This window comes from Ornithorhynchus anatinus, chromosome 10, assembly GCF_004115215.2.
Source record: "Ornithorhynchus anatinus isolate Pmale09 chromosome 10, mOrnAna1.pri.v4, whole genome shotgun sequence".
NCBI classification, from domain to species: Eukaryota; Metazoa; Chordata; class Mammalia; order Monotremata; family Ornithorhynchidae; genus Ornithorhynchus; species Ornithorhynchus anatinus.
This window is the reverse complement of record NC_041737.1, coordinates 54,943,618-54,969,670: the sequence shown is the minus strand read 5'-3', so window position 1 is coordinate 54,969,670 and position 26,053 is coordinate 54,943,618. Positions and strand designations below refer to the sequence as shown.

At 48.6% G+C, this 26,053-nt stretch overlaps 1 protein-coding gene and 1 non-coding gene across 5 annotated transcripts in view; one reads left to right on the top strand and one right to left on the bottom strand.

Annotated features, from left to right (window-relative positions):
• Window positions 1-26,053, bottom strand: part of SPATS2 (spermatogenesis associated serine rich 2) — a 65,757-nt gene that overhangs the window by 21,103 nt on the left and 18,601 nt on the right. For 3 of the 4 annotated variants that reach the window (XM_029073633.2, XM_029073631.2, XM_039913246.1), the window contains 2 exons: window positions 19,378-19,683; window positions 3,684-3,763 (listed from right to left, as the gene is read on the bottom strand). In XM_029073633.2, the coding sequence (XP_028929466.1) occupies window positions 3,684-3,763; window positions 19,378-19,402 (105 nt within the window). In that variant the 5' untranslated portion in view covers window positions 19,403-19,683. Of the gene's footprint in view, window positions 1-3,683; window positions 3,764-15,199; window positions 15,316-19,377; window positions 19,684-26,053 lie in introns of all 4 variants that reach the window. The other variant, XM_029073634.2, reaches the window with a different exon arrangement.
• Window positions 474-611, top strand: LOC114814887. Its single transcript, XR_003762683.1, has one exon. It is a non-coding gene; the product is annotated as a small nucleolar RNA SNORA7 (small nucleolar RNA).

Here is a 26,053-nt window from a genome sequence, read left to right as displayed (position 1 = left end):
TATTTGCATTTTGAAAAAGGAGGCGTTTGGCAAAAAGATGCTGACGGCGGCAGGTGGCTGTATTTACTGAGGGCAGGTCACTGTGCTTTTCCCCTGCCTCTAACTGATTTTCAGGTCAGCTTCCTCTGTGGATTGGAAGTTCCTTATGGGCAGGGACTGCATCTGCCAACTCTATAGCAGTGCACTCTCCCAAGCCTTTCATACAGTGGTCATATTATACAGGCATATATCTGTAATATATTTCTTTTTCTATTTATTTATATTAATGTATGTCTCCTCCTCTAAACTGTGAGCTCATTGAGGGCAGGAATGTGTCTGTTTGTTGTTATTCTGTACTCTCCCAAGTGCTTAGTACACAGTAAGTGCTCGATTAATACGAATGAATGAATATTAATGTCCGTCTCCCCCTCTAGACTGGAGCTGGTTGTGGGCAGGGAACGTATCTGCTAATTCTGTTGCATTGTACTCTTCCACCCCTCTCAGGGTCGCACCTGGAGAGTTTCCAGTACTCTACCAGTCTTGACTACCGGAGGGAGAGTCAAGCAGAGGCATACACGTTCCATTCCTAGTTTGAGCAGTGCCTAAGGAGTGGAAAGCGATCTGCTACAAGTCAAAACTCACCGTGCTGGGCAGCAGCGGCATGGGAGAATGTCGAGGGTGGAGACTCGAGATTACTGCAATGGTAAGCCACTTCCATATTTTTACCAAGAAAACTCTATGGATACACTATCAGAAGGATTGCAGATGGAGAGCGGGGCAATCTAGGAGAGATGTGTCCATGGCTTCGCCATGGGTCGGAGACGATTTGACAGCGTAAGACAAGTACTCTCCCAAGCACTTAGCACACGGCTCTGCACATAGTAAGTGCTCAATAAATACCACTGATGATGATCTGCTGGCTCCGCACCCAGTAAGGGCTCAATAAATACCACTGCTTAATTGTGCCAGGTACTGAGGGGATCACAGGGGATGAGTACTCAGGGTCCCCACCTTCAAAGGGTTTAGCAACCTATGGAGACCAGCACAAACTGCCAAACACAGAACAGTTACACGGTAAACACAGGAAACAATATGCAAGAGGCCAGGTGGGGCGACTGATATCCAGACAAATGTTTTGTGTGAGAAGAAAACAAGGACTGAGGGTGACTGCGGCCATGTGGGATTAATTGGAAAAGGCTGCCAAAGAGGCAGAAGATCTTTGGGAGTGATTTACCCAATTTGCTTATATTAACCCCAGTGCCTAGTAAAGTGCCTGGCACACGGTAAGTGCTTAAGAAATACCACAGTTATCATTATTATTATGACGATGATGATTAAAGGTGGCAAGGTTGACTAGTGCAGAGAAGATGGTGTTGGGGGTTCCGGGAGGAGAAAATTGTAGCAGGAGCAATGGGTGAGTTGGCCTGGTGGGAGCAAAAGGGAAAGAATCAGATAAAGCTAGAAATGAGAGTAGGTGGAGGAGGAGGACAGGAAAGTTAACTGGGAGATACTGTCGGCTTCTGAGGTGTGTGTTTGTGCGCACGGGGCGTGGGGAGCTGATCAGAACCGTTTTTGAGAATAATGACTTTGGCGGCAGCGAGTAGGATGAGGTGTTTCGATTCAGTTTAACACTCATCACCATTAATCGGCTTTCTTATTTTTAGTGGACGGCGGAGGGAAGCGGTGGAATGTTTTAATGATCGGCAATGCACCGGCCTGACAGTTCCCAGACTCATCTGTCCCTGTGCTCTTATTCGGCTCAGGCTTGATTTGATGATGACAGAGTGGGCAGACCAGACCTGGGGGAAGGCACACGGTCTGCGCCCCAGCAAAGACTCCTTGGCACCTACATTTTAAGGCAGACATAGAGCTTAGTGTGGACAATTTACAGAGAAATGTCTTCTACATAAAATGGCCAGGAATTTGACAAGCCAAAATACTTCGCTTTCCTGCCCTGAGCATTTTTCTGCAAAAACGTTCAGCCCATGTTTCCCCACTCCTCAAGAAGCTCCAGTGGTTGCCCATCCATCTCCTCATGAGAGAAAAAACTCCTCACCATCTGCTGTAGAGCATTCAATCACTTTGCCCCCTTCTACCTCACCTTGCTGTTCTCCTACTACAGCCCAGCCCACAAACTTCACTCCTCTAATGCCAAAATACTCATTGAACCTCGATCTATCTTGCCACTGACCCCTTGCCCACATCCTACCTCTGGCCTGGAATGCCCTCCCTCTTCATATCTGAAGACTATTACTCTCCCCACCTTCAAAGCCTTTTGCTTCCCTAAACTCTCATTTCCTTTTCTCCCACTCTCTCTGCTTCACCCTGATTTGCACTTACTATGAGCCTGACACACAATCAGCGCTTAACAAATACCACAAAGAATATACTACTTAAGTAGGTATGTGTAAATTACAACAAAAAGAATAAATAATCAGAATGGCATTTGTAAGTACTTACTATGTGCCATACCCTACGCAATACACAGGGGCAGAGCACAGTCAGGTCAGGCACAGTCCCTGATCCTCATCGAGCGTGCAGTTTAAGAAGGAGGGAGTGAAGGCATTGAATTCCAAGAAGGAAATGGAGGCTTGGAGAAGTGAAGTGACTTGGCCGAGGTCACAAAGCAGGAAAGCAGCATGACCTAGTGGATAGAGCATGGGTCCAGGAGTCTGAAGGACCTAGGTTCTAATCCTAGGCCTGCCACTCGTAAGCTGTGTGACCGTGGGCAAGCCACTTCCCTTCTCTGGGCCACAGTTCCCTCATCTGTAAAATGGGGATGAAGACTGTGAGCCCCATGTGGGACAGGGGCTGTGTCCAACCTGATTATCTTATGCCTACCCCAATGCTCAAAACAGTGCCGGACACGTGGTAAGTGCTTAACAAATACCATTATTATGGGAAAAAAAAGAAAAAAGTGGCAGAGCCGGGATCCGAACCCAGATCTTCTGATTCCCAGGCCTGAGCAATTTCCATCAGTCCAAGCTGCTTTCTTTCAATGGTTCACGTCATATATCTTTGTGAAGTGGGCGGTTTTCCTGTCTCCACCACTTAACTCTAAAAGCCCAGAGAAATGAGGCTGTCCACCCTGCCTCTTATGAAATAGGTCAGCAGCCCAAAGCATTAGTTAGAAATCTGCGGAGGCTCTGACCACACGGTCCCTCTAGACCTTAAGCTTGTTGGGGGCAGAGAAGGTGTCTGCCGACTTTGTCCAAATATTGCCCTTTTCCAAGCCCTTAGTACAAGCACTCTGCACACAGTAAGTGCTCAAAAAATACTAATGATGGTTGACGATGATGAAGACGATGGCATCATCTGCCCACACCATAATGTAGGGGCAGAAGCACTAGGGGTCAGAGTCAACTCACGGGCTCACACCGGCATAGGGGCAGGGCACTCTATCTGCTTGGGTCTCAAATTGGGCAATGGTCTGGTTCCAGTCAGTCGGTACCAGGGCGCCTCTCCATCTTCCAACCTTATAGTGACCTCGAAGGCCCATCTCCTCCAAGAGGCCTTCCCTGACTAAGAAGTCCTTTCCTCTTCTCCCTCTCCCTTACGCATCGCCCTGACCTCTCCCTTTATTCACCCCTGCTCCCAGCCCCAAAGCACTTCTATCCGTATCTGTAATTTATTGATTTATATTAATATCTGCCTCCTCCCCCTAGATGGTAAGCTCGTTGTGGGCAGGGCATGTCCGCTCTTACCTTCTCCTTCATGTTCTCGAAGGTCCCACCCTGGGCCAGCACCGTCTTGGACTGCACATCGAAAATGAATCCTGTCGGATCTGGGAGGGAAAGAAAGAGTCAGAGGTCAATGGCGGGCTGCACGTTCACTGGAGGTCGGTGGCCCGAAGCAGCCAGGCTCTGCCACCTGGCACAATTTGGCTGCTTTGGGTCACGTTACTGGGCTGACTGACGCTAGCTTCCACAATAAGGGGATGGAGGGGAAAAAAAAAAAAATCAAACCACGTTAGACTGGAAATGCTCTCCGCTTGAAGAAGGAAATAAGCCTGGCTCTAGGCCCCTCGGTGAGTGCCCAAGTGCCAGGAGCCGGCACCCGCTGGGCTGGAGGCTCTGGAGGAAGGCTGAAAGGGGCGGAGGGTGGGCAAGTTAAATGCCCAAAGATGCAGAGGCTGAGGGTCAGACCTGAGCGGGGGAAGATCTGAAGTCACCGGAGTAAAGTCAGATGATAGAGGCTGATGACTCTTTACAGGGGGCCGGCCAGGACCGACCTCTCACTCGGAGCGGGTAAAATTAGTGCCTTACATTTAACTCCCGGAGGACCTCTGGAAGGTTGGGGGTGTTTGGGGGAGAAGAGGGGGCCCCCGCAGGTCTGAGGGATGGTAAATTTGCTGTGTTTCATTACAGGAGAATATAAAAGGTGCAGCCATGGGAGCCAGGAGAGGGGAGTAAGTTCTTGGCCTTGCGAAGACAATGACTCTCGCCACCTTCAAAGCCTTATTGAAGGCTCTAGACTGTAGGCTCACTATGAGCATAGAATATGTCTGTTCTACTGTTACACTGTACTCTCCCAAGGGCTTAGTACAACGCACTGCACACAGTAAACACTCGATAAATACGACTGACTGAAGGCATATCTTCTCCAAGAGGGCTTCCATGACTAAGCCCTCATTTCCACTTTGCCCCACTCCCTTCTGCACTGTCCTGATTTGCTCCCCCTATTCACCCCTCCCTCAGTCCCACAGCACTTACGTCCATATCCGTAATCCATTTCTGTTCTTATCTAGACTGTGAGCTCATCATGGGCAGGGAATGTGTTCACCAACTCTGTTAGACTGTGCTCTCCCAAGCGCCTAGTGCAGTACTCAGTACAAACGCTCAATAAATGCCAATGACTGATGGGTCGCTTTGCTTAGAAACATACTCTCTGAGCCAATTCTAAGGAATCAAAATGGATTTCTCAGAAACCTACTAGTGTTTTGGGGTGGGGCTTTCTATTTCTTCTTTAAACTCTGTAAAATAGGTCACAACTTCAGCCGGGCAAGGCTATTTGATTCATTCATTCAATCGTATTTATTGAGCGTTTACTGAGTGCAGAGCTCTGTACTAAGCTCTCAGGTCCTAAAGTGCCTTTAGGACCCGAGAACCCATCTGCATTCAACCTGGGAGGATCTGGAGGAAGAGGCAGACAATCCACCTCATCGGCCCAGTACTTTTCCAGGTTTTCTTGCCGTTATTACCGATCTGGGTTTTTAATTAAAGACTTTCACAGCTAACCTCCTTATGCTGGATTTGTCAGTTCAGCCCCTCATCCCGTGTTTTTAAATATCGCCTTGTTGCCATGGCAAAACCTGATGTTATAATTTATATTGTAAGCTAGAATGCTAAATTGGTGGCACCGCCGCGGGACTGAAATTGGAAAAAGAGGACATGAATAGGGGCTGTGTCACTGCAGGAAAACCGGGCTCGCCAATTACCAATGAACCATGAATTAATATAGGTTTAACCTTTGGAGGAGTTGCCGTTTCTAGATTGCCACCCAAATGAAAAATTAGGTTGCACACACGCACACGGGCACGTATACAGAATCGGTAGAGACCGCCTGCCGTCTCGAGGGGATCGAATCCTTAACATGACGATGCTCCGTTTTCCGGGCTAACAGCTGGGAGGCTGGGCCCCTTAACAGTGGACAACCCAGATAATCCCCAAATTCCCTATGGGTCACCCTGGCCTTTGTGAGAGTGGCTAACGAACAGCAGCAAGAGGTGGGCCTGGATTAACCTTTCACCCCCGTCCCCTCCCGGGGAGAAATGTTAATGAGTGATAAAATGGCCCAAAGTTTGGCAGGTGGCCAGAGGAGAGAAATGTGGAAGGTGCAGGGGATGGGGAGGGGGAGGGATATGGATAATCCACTAATAATAATCAAGATGACTTGGGCTGAAATTCCACTTTCAAGGACAACAGCTGCCTCTCTACCTCCCCTGCCTTCCCCCCACCCACCGGCTACCCAGCCCACTTCCTGGAAGGTGCCCACCTTTGCCCACGCTACCTAGGACCCCTCTCGCCCCACCCACCCCACAGACTTCTCCTCCGGGTGAGCCAGAACTTAGCACAGGGTTGATGGAGGCGTCCATTTTGAGTCCCGACACAAACCAGTTTGGCCGGTTTGCAGCGCTGCCCCACTTAGGCGAATACTCGAGATGGGCAAGGCGGCCAATACCAATTTTGCCGGCTCTCCGAATCGATGGGTCAATCGTACCGGGGAGGGAGCCCCACAAAACACCCCTAACGTCTTCATCTCTCGGCTCAATATTCATTATCGCTTCCTCTTGTCTTGAACCTGGAGCTGTAAATGACCGTTAGGGCTGAGGTATCCCAGGGGTGTTTTGTTTTTTTTCAAAGGGCTTCAGTGGGAGGAGAGGTGAACCTGTAATTCCCATCAGCAATCTTCTGGGGACTAATCAATGCCTTGCCCTTCCCTGAAGCAGTGTCCTAAGAAAGGTTCGCTCCCAAGGATGGGTAGATTCAGATGACTGGGGCAACGCGGAAATTAACAAGGAAATAGACGCATGCGACAAGACAGACTGAACGAGTCTCAAAATACGGCGAGCTTCTCACCAATACCTACTCATTTTGCTGCTTTTGCTTACACTTGCGCATCTCTAGAATCTGCCCCAACCTCGCCATCTAAACTGCTGCTAAGCTGATCCGAGCGCTTAACCTATCCCACCTTGACTACTGCATCATCACCCCACCAAGACCGTCAGCTTGTTGTGGGCAGGGAATGTGTCTGTTGATTGTTGTACTGTACTCTCCCAGGTGCAGAGTACGGTGCTCTGCACCCAGTAAGTGCTCAATAAATAAGACTGAACGAATGAACGAATGAATTCATCAGCCTCGGTCTTGACCTCCCCTCCTCCTGGCTCTCCCCTCTTCGGGCCATACTTCACTCTTCTGTCCAGATTATTTTCCCAAAAATCCCTTCGGTCCGTATCTCCTCACTCCTCAAAAGCCTCCAATGATCGCCCAACTCTGCATTAAAGGGAGCTTCAAGACACTCAAATCACCTCTCTCCCTCCTACCTTATCCTGCTGAATTTCTACTACTACCAAGCCACGCACTTCGCTCCCCAACACCAACCTACTCACTGTTCCTGAAAAGAAGCAGTGTGGCCTAGTGGATAGAGCATGGGCCTGGGAGTCGGAAGGACCTGAGTTCTAATCCCGGCTCCGCTACTTGTCTGCTGTGTGTGACCTTAGGCAAGTCGCTTCACTTCTCTGGGCTTCAGTGACCTCATCTGTAAAATGGGAATTTAGTCTGTGAGCTCGATGTGGGATAGGAATTAGGTCCAACCCAATCAGCTTGCATCTACCCCAGCGCTTGGAACAGTGCTGGCACACTGAAAGGTCTTTAACAAATTACCATTATTATTATTACCACCTCGATCTCATATGCCTTGCCGAAGACCCCTTGTCCATGTTCTCCCTCTGGCCTGAAACCCTCTCCCCGATTCAAGTAATAATAACAATAATAATAATAATGACAAATTGTGGTATTTGTTAAGCTCTTACTGTGTGCCAGGCACTCTACTAAGCACTGGGGTGGATACAAGCAAATCAGGTTGGATAGAGTCCCTGCCTCACATGGGACTCCCAGTCTCAATCTCCATTTTACAGATGAGGGAACTGAGACACAGAGAAGTGAAGTGACTTGCCCAAGGGCACCCAGCAGACAAGTGCCGGAGCCAGGATTAGAACTCGTGACCTTCTGACTCGCAAGCCCGTGCTCTATCCACTGCGCCATGCTGCTTCCAGCAGACCAACTCTCCCCACCTTCAAAGCCTCCCAAAATCACTCTCCTCCAAGAATCCTTCCCTAACTCCTCATTTTCCCCTATCCATCGTCCCCGAGTTGCCTAAGCACTCTGATATGTACCCCTTAAATAACTGATATTCACCCCATCCTTAAGTTTATAACCTTAAACCTTGTCTTTCCCTTATTTGTTATTTATTTTAATGTCCGTCTTCCCTTCTAGAATGTAAATTCCCTGTGGGCAGGGATCCCATCTACCAACTCTACTGTATTCAACTTTCTTAAGCGTTTAGTACAGTGCTCTACACACAGTAAGCACTCTAGAAATACCACTGATTGATCAATTGACTGAAAATAGGAGAGGACTGGCAGATGCACATAACTGCTGTGGGGCTGAGGTAGGGGAGGATATCAAGTGTGGCCGAGTGGATAAAGCACAGGCCAGCGAGTCAGAGGACCTGGATTCTAATCCCAGCTCTGCCACCTGCCTGCCTTGTGACCTTGAGCAAGTCACAACTTCTCTGGGCCTCAGTTTCCTCATCTGGAAAATGCAGATCTCCCCCAGTGCTTAGAGCAGTTCTTGACACATAGCAAACCCGTAACAAACATAATAATATAAAAAACAACAACAAAACAAATGTAAGAATAAGAATCATAATCATAAGTGCTTACGGGATACTTAGGCAACTTCTCAGTGCCTCAATTACATCTGTAAAATGGGAATTTAATTCTCTTCCATCCAACTTAGACTGTGAGGCTCATGTGGGTCAGGGGCTGTGACCAATCTGATAAACTTGTACCTACCCCAGCGCTTGGGAGAGTTTGTGACACATAGTAAGCACTTAAATAATAATAATGGCAGTAATCACAAGGGGTGCTTCAGGTGTACAGATCCAAGTGCTTTCCCAAGCACTCAGCACTCTGCACACAGTTGGTGTTCAAGCAACACTACTTATTAGTTGGTCTCCTTTCTACTGGTCAATGCCCCAAAGAAGCAGTGACCAGCATATCCAGGAAATGATTTATCAGGATACAGTCCCGCCGCAGGGGCCAAGAATCTGGCGCCCGCGGCTTGCTGTTCCTTTCAGGTGCAGGATCAACCCACTGTACGTTTCACTGCGTTGCACAGAACAGTACAAACTGTGGACTTCTTTGGATACACAAATGCTGTTTGTCCAAGGGCTAAGCGTGTCAGCACCCTCCAACAAGGAGGGAGGAGGAATGAACCCTAATCTTTGTTCTCCGGGAGAGAAAACTTATGGCACGGATCGTTAAAACGTCTTGGTCCCTGCGGCAATCAATCGGTGGTATTTACTGAGTGCCTTCAAAGAGCCGAGCACTGAACCAAGCACTTGGGAGAGTTAGAATAGAGTTAGTGGGTAGGATCTCTGCCCTCGAGGAGTTGACAATTTACTGGCTGACTGGCATGAAATCATTTACAGATTGGAGCAAGGGAAGGAGAAACAAAGAGTGCGAGCTGGTGTGTGGTGGGAGAAGAGAGACGCTGAGTAGGAGGAAGAGAGAGCTGATTACACCACTGTTTTTCAAAAATCTGTAACTCTACTAGCACCCTAGAAAATCACCTCACAGCAGGGCCAATCATTGTTGGGTTAGGGTTTTGGCAGGAAACATTCCCCTCGGTCAAGATGTCCGGTGGCGAATGATGGCATTTTTAGATGTAGGGAGGAGAGAAAAGGGGAGAGAAACCAAAGGATAAGCAGTGGGAGGGCCAAAGATTAGACTGGAAGCTCCCTGAAGGCAGGAAATGTACTTCTCGTTGCTGCTGTACTCTCCCAACCGCTTTATAACCAATTGGGAGTATTTACTAAGCGCTCCTTTGCGTGGAGCACTACTAAGCTCTTGGCATGCAACAGAGTTAATGGATAGGATCCCTGTCCTTGTGGAGCTTACAGTCCTTGCGGAGTTTAAGTGTTGCACACTTAGGACACGCTTAGTATCCACTCCACTACTTAGTGGTAATAATAATAATAATAATTATGGAATGTTAACCACTTACTATGTGCCAGGCACTGTGCTAACAGCTAGGGTGGATACAAGCTAATCAGGTTTGACACAGCCCCTGTCCCATGTGGGGCTCACAGACTCAATCCCCATTTTACAGATGAGGTAACTGAGGCCCAGAGAAGTTAAGGGACTTGCCCAAGGTCACATAGCAGACAGGTGGCAGAGGCAGGATTAGAACCCAGGTCCTGCTGAGCCCTAGGCCCGTGCTCTACCCACTCTGCCATGCTGCTTCTGTTCATTACTCTAGCTTTGAGGTCTGCTTCTTCCATTAGAATGTAAGTTCTTTGTAGGCAGGGAACAAGTCTTTGTGGAGAACCTTCCCAAGTGCTTAGAACAGTGTACAGCACCCACTGGGTGCTCAATAAATACCATCACGATGACAACTGCCACAGATAAGCTGAGAGAAGGGTAGGGTACAGAGACTGGGTGGGTGAATATTAGTTGTGGTATTTGTTTGTTAAGCGCTTACTATGTGCCAAGCACCGTTCTAAGCACCGGGGTAGATACAGGGTAATCAGGTTGTCCCACATGGGGCTCCCACTTTTAATCCCCATTTTACAGATGAGGTAACTGAGGCCCAAGAGAAGTTAAGTGACTTGCCCAGGCTCACTCAGCAAGGATTCGGCAGAGCTGGAATTAAAACTCAGGTCCTTCTGATTCGTAGGCCCGAGCTTGATCTATTGATCATGCTGCTTCTGAAGTTCCTCGCCGAACTTCAGGGACTCAGCTGGAACCCGATGTCTGATAGGTAAACAGACTTCTGCCACAAAGGCCCAGCAATCGGTTTCCCCACGCTGGCTCCCACCTTCGGCAGGCACCCACAGTTCTCTGACTGGAGCTCAAAATTCTCTCGCTGGGATCTTCCATGATGACAGGGGTGGGCGTTCCAGCGTCCGCCTTTGTTTTTCCCAGTGATTTGGCTTCTGCTCGGTAGCTGGTCCTCCTCGATGATTGATCTCTTCTCCGCTCGGCTTCTCGGAACGGTTCTGAGGAGACGGATTTTACCCGATCGTTGAAAACGGGGAGGCTTGCGAGCGCCGCAGAGACAATGATGATTTTTCCAAGGTGCCGCCTGACAGAAAGGTCAGAATCTTTCTTAAGCCCCGGACAGGCAATTACATCCTTTCTTATCCTCTCCGGTTCTCGGTTCAGACGCAACCGGCAGATTTCCCCTGGTTTCCAGGGAGCCGGGCAGACAAGGTTGCTGGCCTCCTCGCTACAAGGATTTAACCCGAGAGATGTCTTTGGGGTCTTGCTGTTTGGTGGGCTTGGCTGGGGCACGCATTAATGATGCCCATTCCTCGGTGGCCGCTGATTGGAAAGAGAAGCTAGCCGACCCTCTCAACCCCACCCGGGAACGGACTCCCAAGGATAGCTGGAAGGCTCCGATATCGACCGTCCTGCCCATCCCCTTTCCGTCTCGGCTCCATCGTTTGACGCTGGGCTCGCTCCCCGACTTTCGGAACGATGCTTTCAGACTAGAGAATGCCGCACCCTCTTTCGGAGCGCCGCCGTTTCCGCTGTCGGTTTCGGGGAGGCGATGCTTAGTCCCCTGAACCAGGACGGAAGGCAGCAAAGGAAGCCCCCATTTGAGCCCGGGTATTGTTATATTCTGTCAAAATCTGAGAGGGTTAAAGTCGGACCTGGATCCCTTTGTTTGCCTGGATCATCTTTTCTCTGCATCTGTTGTGCATTTCCATTTTATGGCCCCCAATTGCAGTTGGATCCCTTCTGCTCCAACTATTCGCAAAGCCCTTATGTACTTCTCCTCCCACCCTGATCACTCCCCTTCACTGGTAATTCACTCACCTTTCCTTCTCCCCTACTACTAATAATAATTGCAGTATCTGTTAAGCACCAAGCACTGGAGTAGAAAATCAGGTCAAACAGAGTCCCTGCCCAAATGGGGCTCACAGTCTAAAAGTAGGAGGGAGAACAGATGTTGAATTCCCATTTAACAGATGAGGAAACCGAGGTCTAGAGTTGTGAAGTGACTAGCTCACGGTCACTCAGCAGACGAGTGGCAAAGCTGGGATCAGAACCTAGGTCCTCCAATGCCCAGGCTCATGATCTGTCCACTAGGCCACACTGCTTTCATTCAATAGTATTTCAATAGTATTTATTGAGCGCTTACTATGTGCAGAGCACTGTACTAAGCGCTTGGAATGTACAATTCGGCAACAGATAGAGGCAATCCCTGCCCACTGAAGGGCTTACAGTCTAATTGGGTCTTACCACTAAAACTATAAGCTGCTTGAGGGCAGGAATTGGGTCTGCTTTTTGCACTGTTCCAAAGGCTGGGCACCCAGTTGGCACTGAATCAAAACAAATGATTGATTATATCAGCCAAAAATATCAAAATGAGAGGCAATGTTGCCTAGTGGAAAGAGCTCGGGGCTGGGCGTCAGAGGACCCACCATCTAATTCCGGCTCTGCCACGTCTGCCGTGTGACCCTGGGCAAGTCACTTCACTTCTCTGGGCCTCAGTTACCTCACCTGGAAAATGAGGATGAAGACTGTGATCCACAAGTGAGACAGGGACTGTGTGTGACCTGATTATCTTGTACCTATCCCAGCGCTTAGTACTGTGCCTCATAAATAGTAAGTGCTTAACGAATACAGTAATTATTAATAAAACTCTGACCTTTCTCTTCAGCTACGGCAGAGCAGGATCTGTCACTCACCAGTATTCATCCGAACAGGAAGTCAGTCCTTCCCCTCCACCCCTTCCCACATTACTTCTGACCTCAGAAGAAGCGACCAGAGGCTTACCTAAATCCTCCTATTGATTATTTCCAAGGACGTGTAAATAGAAGCAGTGTGGCCGAGAAGATGAAACTCAGGCCTGGGAGTAAGGAGGACCTGGGTTCTAGACCCAGCTCCACCACGTGTCTGCTGGGTCACCTTGGGCAAGTTACTTCATTTCTCTGAGCCTCAGTTCCCTCATCTCTAAAATGAGGACGAAGACTGTGAGTTCCATGTGGGACAAAGGACTGCGTCTGACTTGATTAGCTTGTATCTACTCCAGTACAGTGCCCAGCACATAGCAAGCGCTTAAATACTATTAAAATAAAAACTGTCATAATATCGCTCAAGCAGACGAATGCTTCTTTAAGTAGCTAACCTCAGGACTCTGGAAAGACTCCACCTAGTAACACAATATTTGTCCTTAGTCTTTAGTCTTAACAAATGTCTTGTTTAATACATTGAGTTAACTGTCAGCAGACTCCTGGGAGGAGGGTGGCAATCGATCACTTAATGCTATTTATTGAACACCCACTTGAAGCATAGCACTGTACTGAGTGCTAGGGACCGTATAATAAAGAGTAGGTAGAAATGCCTCATGGTGCCAAGCTCAAGGGGGTGGGATACTTTCATTCATTCACTCGTGTTTATGAGTGCTTACCGTGTGCAGAAGACTGTACTAAGCAACTGGGAGAGTACAATACAACAATAAATGGACACATTCACTGCCCACAACTAGTTTTCAGTCTAGAGGGTCATCAGGGTCATCTGCTTGCTAATGTTCACCGCAGAGCCAATGGGAATCATCCTCCAGCACCTGGAAATTGGGAATGTCTTCTTTTTTTAACGGTATTTGTTCAAGGCTTACTATGTGCTGAGTACTCTTCTAAGCACCAGAGTAGATTCAAGATAATCAGTCAATCATATTTATTGAGCCCTTTACTGTAAATGGAGCACTGTACTAAATGCTGGGAGAGTACATTATAACAATTAACATACATTCCCTGCTAATCAGGTTGGACACCATCACTGCCTCATATAACAAAAAATAATAGTGGAATTTATTAAGCGATTACTATGTGCAAAGCACTGTTCTAAGCGCTGGGGGGACACAAGATGATCAGGTTATCCCACGTGGGGCTCACAGTCTTAATCCCCATTTTACAGATGAGGTAACTGAGGCACAGAGAAGTTAAGTGACTTGCCCAAAGTCACACAGTTGGCAAGTGGCAGAGCCAGGATTAGAACCCACGACCTCTGACTCCCAAGCCTGGGCTCCTTCCACTGAGCCACGCTGCTTCTCTATGGGGCCAACTCCTAACAGTCTAAATAGGAGGGAGAAGAGGTATTTATTCCCCTCTTTACAGATGAGGCAACTGACGCCTAGAGAAGTGACTTACTCAAGGTCACCCGGCAGGTAATTGGTGGAGCTGGGAGCAGGTGGTGGAGGTGGGATTAGAACCCAGGTCCTTTGACTCCCAAGCCCTCTTCGGCCATGCTGCTAGCACACAGAAAGCACTAAGTGTAAAGCCTGAACAGGATGGCTGGGGAGGGGATCAATTCTACAGGCACCCCCCCCTCCACCCCCCTGCTAGACTGTAAACTCCTCAAGGGCAGGGCTTGGGTCTACCAATTCAGGCGTCCTAGTGGAAAGAGCCCGGGGCTGGGAGTCGGAGGACCTGGGTCCTAATCCCAGCTCTGCCATGTGCCTGCTGTGTGACCTCAGGTGAAGCAGTTAACTTCTCTGTGCCTCACTTTCCTTAGCTCTAAAATGGGGATTCAACACCTATCCTCCCTCCAACTTAGTCTGTGAGCCCCACATGGGATCTAATTATCTTATATCTACCCCAGTGCTTACTACAGTGCCTGGCACATGGTAAGCGCTTTACAAAAATCGCTATTGGACTGGACACTCCCAAGAGCTTAAGTACAACGCTCTGCACACAGTAAGTGCTCGATAAACACCGATGATGAATTGAGCTAGACCAGCCCCGGACAGATCCCAGAGCCTTATTAGTTCAGGACACAGTTTGTTCCACTCAGTGTGATGTGACCCAGAACCGTAGCGATAATAATAATTACGCCAACCCCACGATGGATATTTCTGCTTCATCCACAGTCCCTCTGGCTGAAGATGCCTCCTCGCTGCTTCCCCTCACTTTGCTTTGGTCAGGGGTGGAAGGTCTGAAGGATGAGAAGAATCTGAAATCCCCCTCATCTCCATAAATCCTTCTCTTCGCGTTCTCTTCACGTCTCTTTTTTTACGGTATTTGTTTCACACTTACTATGTGTCAGGCACTGTTCTAAGAGCTGGGGTAGATACGAGAAGCGCTGGAGTATATTCAAGATACGAGAAGCGGTGTGGCTTTGTGGAAAGAGCATTGGCCTGGGAGTCAGAAGAACCTGGGTTCAAAATCCTGGCTCTGCCACAAGTCTGCAGTGTGACCTTGGGCAGGTCACAACTTTTCTGTGCCTCAGTTACTTCATCTGTAAAAAATGGAGATTAAGAGTGTGATCCCAGTGCAGGACAGGGACTTCGTCCAACCTGATTAACTTGCATCTATCCCAGAGCTTAGAACAATGCCTGGTATGTAGTAAGGGCTTAAAATACCTTTTTTTTTTAAAAAAAAAGGCCTCAGACCAAGTCCCTTCACCCCTACTAGACCCGCAAGCACCGACCTTTGCCTTGCTCTCTCTCTCCACCCGGAATACGATGGCCACTGAATCAAAATGAGAAGCTCGGGGCTGCTGTAATAAAGTTTCACCTTCGAGCTCTCCAAGCAGCCCGCTTCAACCTGCGAAGATTCCAGAGCTCAATTACATCTCAGGCGAAGGAATCCCTGGTTTGCTGGGGGAAAAGCTGCCAAGCATAATGAATCATCCCGCTACTTTCTGCCCCATGCAGGGAGTCTGGGTTGACTTTGGCATCCACCGGGAAGAGATCTGAAGGACCTGCTTTAAGGAATTCAGAGGGCCGCCGGGCTTCACGGGGAACAGAAAGCGGGTCGACGGAGGGTTCCGGGCTTCCAGACGACTGCGGCATGAAAAATAGTTATCGCTTTCTTAGCGTTCCCGCGGGCTCTGCTGCTCGGCAGAACTCTTTCGAGAGAAGTGGTGTCCCCGATATTCCAGCGGAGAACACGGGAGCCTACGCTCCGAGGCCTCTGAGCCCAAAAGAAATCTAATTCTTCACGCGACAGAACCTCAATGACAGCTGGGAAACTCAACAGGGAGATGGGGGGGTGCTAGGGGTAGGGGGGGCTCAGTCACCGGGCCTGCACAGAGAGAATGAGGCCGTGGGGCTCCGACTGGTAGTGAGGAAAGGGATGAGCAAGGAGCCTTTTCTTTTCCATTTCATGTTTGGCTCCTCAGATGGTTTAGGGAAGGCCCCAGGCGGCCACCACTGGTGAACGAGGCTTTGGGGACCCTGAATCGCTCACTTTGGGGGCCCAAGGGTTTGCCTGGCAAGTGCAGCTGAGGTTCTGTGGCTGCCCGGATCATTCTCCCTCTGCCTCGACATCCCCCCCACGGGCCCCAGCAGACCTAATGGACTGCAGAGAGGGTTGGGCAGTGAGCCTGAGACCCAGGCTTCTGACCCTGGTGGCCACGAGAAAGGCTGCCCGAGTCAGCATCTAGCGTGGGCACCCCAATGCTAACCCCGCAAAATGCTTAAGCATGGCCAAGGGGATAGAGCACGGGCTTGGGAGTCAGAAGGACCTGGGTTCTAATCCCGGCTCTGCCCCTTGTCTGCTGTGTGTGACCTTGGGTAAGTCACTTTACTTCTCTGTGCCTCAGTTCCCTCAACTGTAAAATGGGACAAAGACCGTAAGCCCTGTGTGGGACAGGGACTGTGTCCACCCCGATTACCTTGCATCTACCTCAGCACATAGGACAGTGCTTGGCACATAGTGATTACTTAAATACCACAATTATTATTATTACTATCATTATTAAAGCCACCCAGGGCACAGATGCGTCTCTCTCTCTCTCTCTCTCTCTCTGGGCCTGGAGAGGGAAGGCCCCCAGAGATAAGTACTACATAAACAGCTGCTCTGAGTGAAAGAAGTCAGATTGGCGGAGATTATTTTTTTTCCTCCACCAGTTGAAGCGAGATGGAGTTCCCAAATCAAGGACTTCAATTGAAATGATTTTACACAACAGGAGCCCTGATGAACACAGAGCAGGGGTTCTCCAAAGTGCTTAAAAGATAAAATGCCACTAATTTTCTCCTTCTATTAGCCAGTAATTCTATTTTTACCCCCCCCCCAAAAAAAAACCACCTAGGCTCCCCAAGAAACCTAAACTCTACCTCAGTACCAAATGATTTTAACTCCTGAAGCAACAGGCGCTCATTTTCTCATGAACTTGTTGACTTTTGCTAATAAGCCACGTATGTCAGTTTCCTAGAGAAGTGGGGACAAAAAAATCAAACTGCAAGACGGACCTTAGTTTATAAAGGTAAGGGAGATGCCCCTCACTCCTACCCAGTAGCCCAGCATTCTTTCCCATCTTGCCAGTCGGCCTTCCACCATCATCGATTCTACGTCACTGGCTGCCTCTGTGGGGGGAAGTTGATACTGCGTATGTGGGTCACCGACTGGAAGTGAATCTTGGAGTCAAAGTGGTTCTCCGCCCAAACCGCAACCGCTTACACTTTTTGGTTCCTGATTCGACACCTCAGTTTATAGTCATACAGATGTTAAGTGGCTTCCTCCCCCTTCTCTCCCCTCTCCAATGCAAACTGAAGCCCCCCTACAAATAGAACCCTAGGCCACGATTTAGGAACAGATGACCAGGACGAGGTGAGGGCTGAAGTTTCGCTCCAGTGTCCACCGAAGCTCCGCCCCAAATGGCAACGGCCACAGGCAGCTCCGGACGGTTTCGCCAGAACTCGGAACGGATACGCGCCACGGGTCTCGGCTGCATCCTGAGGGTGTCGGCTTCAGTTGGGGTACCGTGCTTCCAAAGTGACCGCGCGGACCATTCAAGTGGAGGCCGCTTCGTTCTGGTTGAGAAGTGAAGTCTTTAGAAACAAAACTGCCTCCCGGGTGGTTCTTTAAGGGGCAGGGTTTCACTAGGCAACACCTTCAAAAAACTTTCCGCTTGGAAGGAGAGACATTTCCTGGTCTACGATATAAGGGCGATTAAGGGATCAGATTAAGATCTTGGGCGAAAGCAGGATGTAACGTGGAAAATTCAACATTTGATTTGGATGCCTCTCCCGGCCTTCTACTCCCATAAGATAATTTAGCTGTCTTTGGCCTTTAGATGGTGATGGATTTACTCTCAGAATGGCTGACACGCGCAAGTTGGGTTCTCTAATAATAATAATAATACTTGTTAAGTGCTTACTATGTGCCAAACACTGTTCAAAGCGCTGGGGTAGATACAGGTTAATCAGGTTGGACACAGTCCCTGTCTCACGTGGGGCTCACAGTCTTAATCCCCATTTTACAGATGAGGTAACTGAGGCCTAGAGAAGTGAAGTGACTTGCTCAAGGTCCCACAGCAGATGTGCGGCAAAGATAGGATTAGAATCCAGATCCTTCTGACTCCCAGGCCCATGCTTTATCCACAAAGACACGCTGCTTCTCTAAAGCAAGGGGTCTGTGATTTGGAAAATAATACGTCCTTGTGATCTTTCTCTCTCAGATTGCATCTGAATAATAACAATAATAATAATAATGGCATTTGTTAAGTGCTTACTATGTGCCAAGCACTGTTCTAAGCCCTGGCATAGACACAAGCTTATCAGGTTGTCCCTCGTGGGGTTCACAGTCTTAATCCCCATTTTAGAGATGATGTATCTGAGCACAGAGAAGTGAAGAGTGACTTGCCCAAAGTCAAACAGCTGACAAGTGGTGGAGGCAGGATTATAACCCACAACCTCTGGCTCCCAAGCCCGAGCTCTTTCCACTACGCCACACTGATTCGGCCAGACAAAAACTCCAATTACGGACGCCTTCAACACCCAATGAGCACCAAAATGGCAGGACCCTGTCAGAGCAGCCATTTTCTTCTTGCAGATAAGCATCGTCCAGATGTCTCCTTCTCTCCGCCTCCTCCCTCCTGTTGCCCTGACCCCCTTATCCTGCTCTGGTCAAGGAGGCAGGTAAAGGGTCAGGCTGAGGACAAAGAAGAGGAAATAGGGAGCAGGAGTTTCCATTCACTGCTCTGCTTCCTGTCTGCCACAGCCCACAAGGCCAGGATACAAAGTGACAACCCACATCCCCACCCTCCCCACAACCTCTTCGAGCCGGACCCCGCCCCCGCTCTGAAGTCCCCAACCCTCATCGGCCAAATGGAAAAATTCATTTTCTAAAACGCAGATGCCTAACCTTCTGCCTCGCTTCACTTGCCGCCGTGAGGGCGCTATTAATAACCTAGGGGACTCCGGCGTCGAATCATTTTTCACGTTCCCAGACAAGCTATTCCCATTGACAGACACCCCGATGACCCGCCATCCGATTTCTGTCCTCCGGTCAGGGAGCTGAAGGCCCGGCTAGGTAAAACTGGGCTGGCAAAAAAAAAAAACCACAACTAAAAACAAAAAATGGCAGGTGATGAACTCCTTTTAAGCAGGAGTCATGTCTGCCAGCTCTGTTAGATGCCTAGAACAGTGCTCTACACATAGTAGCTGCTCAATAAATCACTGATTGAACACTGCTAAAATTAACATTACAGTTGCAAGCAAAACGGCAAAAATAACGACGGCGATCCCTGTCGGCTGTGCACGTTCATTCGAACAATGTTAACACCTGAATTCAAACACCATGGCGGGAGGTGGCGGGGGGTAGGGGGCAATAACTGCTCTACAAAAGTGCTCTCAAGATGTCACATTCCAAGGCAGATCTTACCCTTCTGGCTCTGTTTCTTAGACATTGTGGCTTCTCGGCTCTTAACAATCCAGGAAGGAGAAGAGCCTGTCGGCTTGGACGCCTAGATTGCAGGGAGTAGCTTCCGAACGGGATGGGGGGCAGCCGACGAGCGCCTACGCTTGTACGTGGCAAGCTCCTTGCTCCGGGAATGAGGCGGGGGTTGCGCCGGCTGGGAATTCTGCTTGCTGGCTGGCGAAGATTCCTTCCTTCTCTACATCGATTTGTCAGGAAACCGGAATGCGACAGCTCATGGCTTTCCTTTGCTGTCTTTTCCCCCAGCAGATTCTGGAAAGAAGGGAAAAAAAAAAGTGAGGGAATTAACTAGTGCATGCACAAGAGTCCGGTGGCTGTAGAGTTTCTGTCTTTTTAAATGGAATTTGCTAAGTGCTCACTTTCAGCCAGGGAATGTACTAAGCGCTGGGGTAGATACAAGGTAATCGGGTTGGACACAATCTATGTCCTGCATGGGGATCACTGTCTTAATCCCCATTTTACAGGTGGGGGAACTGAGGCTCAGAGAAGTAAACTGATTTGCCCAAGGTCACAGAGCAGAAAAGTGACGGAGCAAGATTAGAACCCAGGTCCTCCGACTTCCAGGCTCCAGCTTTATCCTCTAGGCCATGCTGCTTATTTACTTATCCATCTGTAATTTATTTTAACATCTGCCTCTTCCCTTCTAACCTGTAAGGTCCTTGAGGACAGGGATCATGCCTACCTGCTCTACTGCACTGGACTCTTGCAGGTGCTTAGTACAATGCTCTGCACAAAGTAAATGCTCAATACCACTGATGGGTTGGACAGTGACTGGGTCTGTTCTGATTATTTGGTAACGACCGCAGAATAGCAATCGCCGAATACCTTTGTGGGAGGGGATCCCCTCTCCAAATCAAAATGCAGAGAGTACCTTCTCTCCTCACATGGCTCCCTTCTCTTCACTCCCCACCCACCCCAACCCCAGAGCTCGTTGACCTACTCTCCAACTCCTGATCTTGGAGTAGATTCCCAGCCGCAAACTCCTTCATTTTAGGGCTGCCAACTTTCCCCTTTGGAAAATTGGCACACTCTCTTTGGAATGTGAAGAAACTTTAATGCCTGTGAGCACGCACATAGACACACACACACACACAGATTTGGAGATGGTAAAAACTACTTTGCAATTTTCACAAAGTGGAAGATTGGCTGCTGCGACCAGTCAAACCATTCAGTGGTATTTGCTGATACTCACCATTGCTTCCTACAGCTGTCAGGGGAGCCACATGAGGCCCCCAAAATTGCTCAAAGTTTCGAGTTTTGGCATAAAGAGCAAAGGGGTGAGATGAAAGCTTGGAGAAGTGGGACAGAAATCTGCCTCTTGACAGCGGGGGAGGAGAGGGGTCTTCCACTTCTAGCCTGGTGGGCGCAGCTGCCCGCCCTCCTCCTTCCCAGGGGAAGGCACCTTGGGATAGTGGTCAGGCCTTCTGACCCTCGATTTCATCTCTCTCTCCGCCGAACCCACGCCCACATCCCGCCTCTGGCCTGGACTCCCTTCCCCTTTCTATCCGAGAGACCATCACTCTCCCCACATTCTTAAAAAAAAAAAATTGGTGTTTGTTCAGCACTTATTATGTGTCAAACATTGTTCTAAGCGCTGGGGTAGATAGAAGTGAATTAGGTTGGGCACAATCCCTGTCCCCTCATGGGGCTCACGGTCTAAGTAGGAGGAAAAATGGGAGAACTGAGAGACAGAGAAGTTAAGTGACTTGACCAAGGTCACCCAGCAAGCATTTGGCAGAGCTGGGATTAGAACCCTGGTCCTCTGACCTCCAGGTCTGTGTTCTTCCCACTAACCCCTGCTGCTTTATTAAAAGCACATCTTCTCCAAGAGGTCTTCCCCAACTAAAGCCTAATTTCCTCTTCTCCCACTCCCTTCTCCATCGCCCGTGAATTAGGATTTGCATCCTTTACTCACCCCCTCCAGCCCCACAACACTTAGATACATATCCATAACTTACCTATATTAATGTCTGTCTGTGGGCAGGGAACATGTCTACCAACCCTGTTCTCTTGTACTCTCCCAAGATCTTAGTACAGTGTTCTGCATATCGTAAGCGCTCAATAAAAAGAATCGATCGATTCTTGCCAGGTGGCAACTGCATTCTGGGTGCCAGGGACTGCCCAGAGAAGCCTGGAGCAGACCACTTGAGGGAAGGAACTTGGGGCACAGGCACAGGATCCAGCAGGCGGCCAAACTGAGCGTCGGAAGACTTGGGGTGGACTCATTATTTCATATTCACCCGGCAATTCCTTTCTGGCTACCCAAGGAGCTTTCAAATATTAATGCTCGACGTGCTCGGGTGGATAGAACAGTAGGCTGGGAGGAAGGGAGCCTGGGTCCTGATCCTGGTTAAAATGGAGACTGTCAGAACCAGGGCAAGTCAATCAACTCCTGCACCTCCATTTCTCACCAGAACCCTGACGAGGGCAAGACAGTTCTCCTGCGGCTCATCCAGCTGCTGGGATAAGGGGGATGGGAAAGTGTATCTCAATGATGATCACGTGTCTTCTGTGCCTGTTAGACAAATCAGTTTCCAAATCAATGCCCGAGATGAGGCCCGAGGGGCCAGAGGGGGCAGAGGCCAAGTTACTTACTCACAATCCCTCAAGAAGTCCAAGGCTGAGTAAAGAACAACACCTGGGATGGAGGGGGATCCCGCCCCCCCGCCCACCCAGGGCACATTCCCTCCTCTCATCCTGGTTGTCTGTTCTATCGGCTGTACTTTCGGCCCGTCTTTGTCCAGTGTGTTTAAGACTCAAAATCAAACCAGTTCAGAATTTCCAAAGGCAACGCCACCTGCATAAGCAAGGCTGGACAAAACCCCTTCTTCAAAGGGAGAACACCGCCCGCCCCAACCACGCACTGTCCAATCATCAATAATTAACACCCAAAATGTCGACGCGACTTTAGAATGTCATCCCGTGGCGGCTGTCCTGAATAGTAATAGGTGGGGACTTGTCCCAGGCCAGCATGGATGCCTTATCTTCTATTACCACCAGGTTGTGAGGGAGACAGAGTCAGTCACGGCTGATTCGAATCTGTTAAGAATGTGATGAGAGGGGAGATGGTGCAACAGTTCAGAACCCTGCCCAGTCACTCTCGGCCGCCAAGAAAGACTAGAACCAATCTGACCAGAATATTAATCCATCTCCGACAGACACATACACACACACACAGAAGCACGGCGTAATGTATAAAGCACGGGCCTGGAAGTCAGAGGGTCATGGGTTCCAATCCTGGCTCCGCCACTTGTCTGCTGCGTGACCTTGGGCAAGTCACTTCACTCCTCTGTGCCTAAGTTATCTTATCTGCAAAATAGGGATGGAGACTGTGAGCCCCACACGGGACAGGGACTGGGTCCAGCTCGATTTGCTTGTGCCCATCCCGGCGCTTAGTACAATACCTAGCACAAAGTAAACGCTTAACAAGTATCATCATCATTATTATTACAACACACACACGGTGCTGTTTGCCAGTATCTCTCAATCATTCTGGCCAGGCAACAGTCTTCGACTGGAACAAGTTCGTAACGGATAAAAGTAACGTTGTGGAATACACAGCTACTGGTGATTCTGATGGTGGGAACTGTTATATGTGTAAAGGATTGGTGCCTCAAGTCTGCAGCTCTCAGGGTAGCTTAAGGGACAGGCTGGGGAAATGAATCAAAAAATGTCTAGCGTCACCACTCAAAACTTCAGCTTTATTAGTGCTTTCGTTAAAAAAAAAAAAAAATCGGGGTTCATCGATATCCAGAAGTAGGGAAAGCAACTGGCCGGTCTGGAAAACAATGCCCGGCAGTCTGACATGGTGGTCCATGATTGGGATGCCCAGAGAGACAATTTTCTCCTCTCAAAATTTTAAAGAAAATACTAAATCTGGAGGCATTATGCAGCAGTGCATGAAGTAGATCCCGTGATTATCAATGGTATTGAGCACTTACTTTGTGCAGAGCACTGTATTAAGTGCCTCTTTTGGTATTTCTTATGCACTCATAATGTGCCAGGCACTGTACTAAGCACTGGGGTAGATACAAGCTAATCAGGTTGGACACAGTCCCTGTTCCATGTGGGGCTCACTGTCTCCATCCCCATTTTACAGATGAGGGAACTGTGACCCAGAGAAGTGAAGTGACTTGCCAAGGTCACAAATTAGACAAGCAGCATAACTGGGATTAGAACCCAGGTCTTTCTGACTCCCAGGCCCCTGCTCTATCCACTAATACAAAGATTTAGTAGACACGATCCCTGACCACAACAAGCTTATGGTCTATAAAGGGAAGTGCTCTGTGTGACAATGTTTATCATTAACCCTGTCTCTCCTAAACTTGAAACTTCTTAATAAGAGTAGTGGCACTTGTAAAGTGTTTCCTGTGTGCCAAGCACTGTAGTAAGCACTGGGGTACGTACAATAATAATAATGATATAGTATAAGTTAAGCACTTGCTATGCTTCAAGTACTGTTCTAAGCCCTGGGGTAGAAATATAAGCTTAATTAGGTTAGATACAGTCCCTGTCCCTCATGGGGCTCACGGTACTAATCCCTATTTCACAGATGAGGTCACTGAGGCACAGAGAAGTGAAGTGATTTGCTCAAGGTCACCCAGCAGGAAGATGGGGGAACAGGGATTAGAACCCAGGCCCGCTAACTCCCAGGCCCGTGCTCTACCCACTAGTCCAGGCTGCTTCCCATGTGGGCAAGAGCTGTGTCTTCTCTGGAACAAAATTCTGGCTTGCAGCAGGCCCTTGTTTACAAAAAACTAGCGACCCGGAATGATACGACTGAGGCCCCTCTGCCATTCCCCGGCCTAATCCAGGGCTTTTTCCAGCCCTGGGGGACGGAGAGACGAATGGGAACCGGGGGATCTCAGCAAAGGATGATGGGTGTTGCTCAGCAGGGTGAAAAGTGAAGCTCCATCTTAGAATTTCAAGGAGGATTTGCCAGGGTACAGTGTGACCACTTCACCAGATTTCTAGTTTGAATGTGATAATGTGGGCTTGGTCATAATAATAAGAAGCACCTAACAGGTACCAGAGGAGCAGCATGGCTCAGCGGAAAGAGCACAGGCTTGGGAGTCAAAGGTCACGGGTTTTAATCCCGACTCTGCCCCTTGACAGCTGTGTGACTTTGGGAGAGTCACTTAACTTCTCTGTGCCTCAGTTACCTCATCTGTAAAATGGGGATTAAAACTGTGAGCCTCTCGTGGAACAACCTGATTACTTTGTATCTACCCCAGCACTTAGAACAGTGCTCGGCACATAGTAAGCGCTTAACAAATACCATCATTATTACCATAACAATAATGTTAAGCACTTAATAATGCAAAGCACCATTCTAATAATAATTATATTATAATAAATAGTAAGTCCTTAACAAGTACCATAATTATTATTATTATTATTATGGTACCCATTAAGCGCTTACTATGTGCCAAGCACTGTTCTAGATACAAGCTAATTAGGTTGGACACAGTCCCCTGCCCCCCATGGGGCTCACACTCTTAATCCCTATTTTACAGATGAGGTAACTGAGACCCAGAAAAGTGAAATAACTTGCTCAAAGTCACACAGCAGACACGCAATGGAGCTGGGATTGGAACCCCAGGTCCTTCGGACTCTCAGACACTGGCTCTATCCACTCACCCACGCTGCTTCTCGTGGTCATGCTCTGAGCGGAGGATGTGGAGGAGAGGTAAAGGGAATAGGAGGGTGAAAAGTGAAAACTGTGTAGGCTCATGAGAAGAAAACTGACTTAGAGAGATGGCTGAGTCACTGGGACAAATCAGTGCAGAGATAAAGACTTTCAGGAAGTTCCGGGGAGGCGGCCAACGCCTCCGGAAAAAACACCATTCTGGCCTTGTGCGAGAGGAAAACCAGGTCTGGATCTGGAGAGTCAAGGAAATGAGAAGGCTTTCAGAGGCGTCTCTAGGCCATATTGACTGGCACCTTCTTGGCTTCCCAATTAGAAGGGCTGCGTGGCCTGGTGGATAGAATCCGGGACTGGGAGTCAGAAGGACCTGGGTTCTAATCTCAGCTCCTCCACATGTCTGTGACTTTGGGGAAATCACTTCACTTCTCTGTGCCTCAGTTCCCTCATCTGTAAAATGGGGATTAAGACAGTGAGCCCCATGTGGGACAGGGACTGTGTCTGACCTGATTACCTTGTATCTACCCCAGTGCTTAGAACAATGCTTGGCACATAGTAAGTGCTTAACAAATACTACGATTATTATTATAATTAACAATATTCTAATATTAACAATAATAAAAATAAATCATGCGCAATGAATCAAAATCATGCTGCCACCATTTTTTCGGTAGGACTTTGAGAAAATGTTGGCTTCTGTTTTTTCCGTTCAAAAGGGTCAATCCTGGTAAAAAGCAAGTTAGGCCCAAATACTTCGGTGAGCAGGAAGCCATCCCTAGATCCTTTCAGAAATCAAATCAGTGGGGTAGGAGGAATTCCATTTATCCTCAGGAATTGCAAATTTTTAAAATCCATCCTCAAACTAAACAGAAATGCTTTTGTCTTGAATAATCAGTATAACATTTGGCAAATTAACACTGTCTAGCCAAAAGGTCAGAACCCAGTCAACTGCCTACTGGCTCTGAGGGCAAAAAGAAA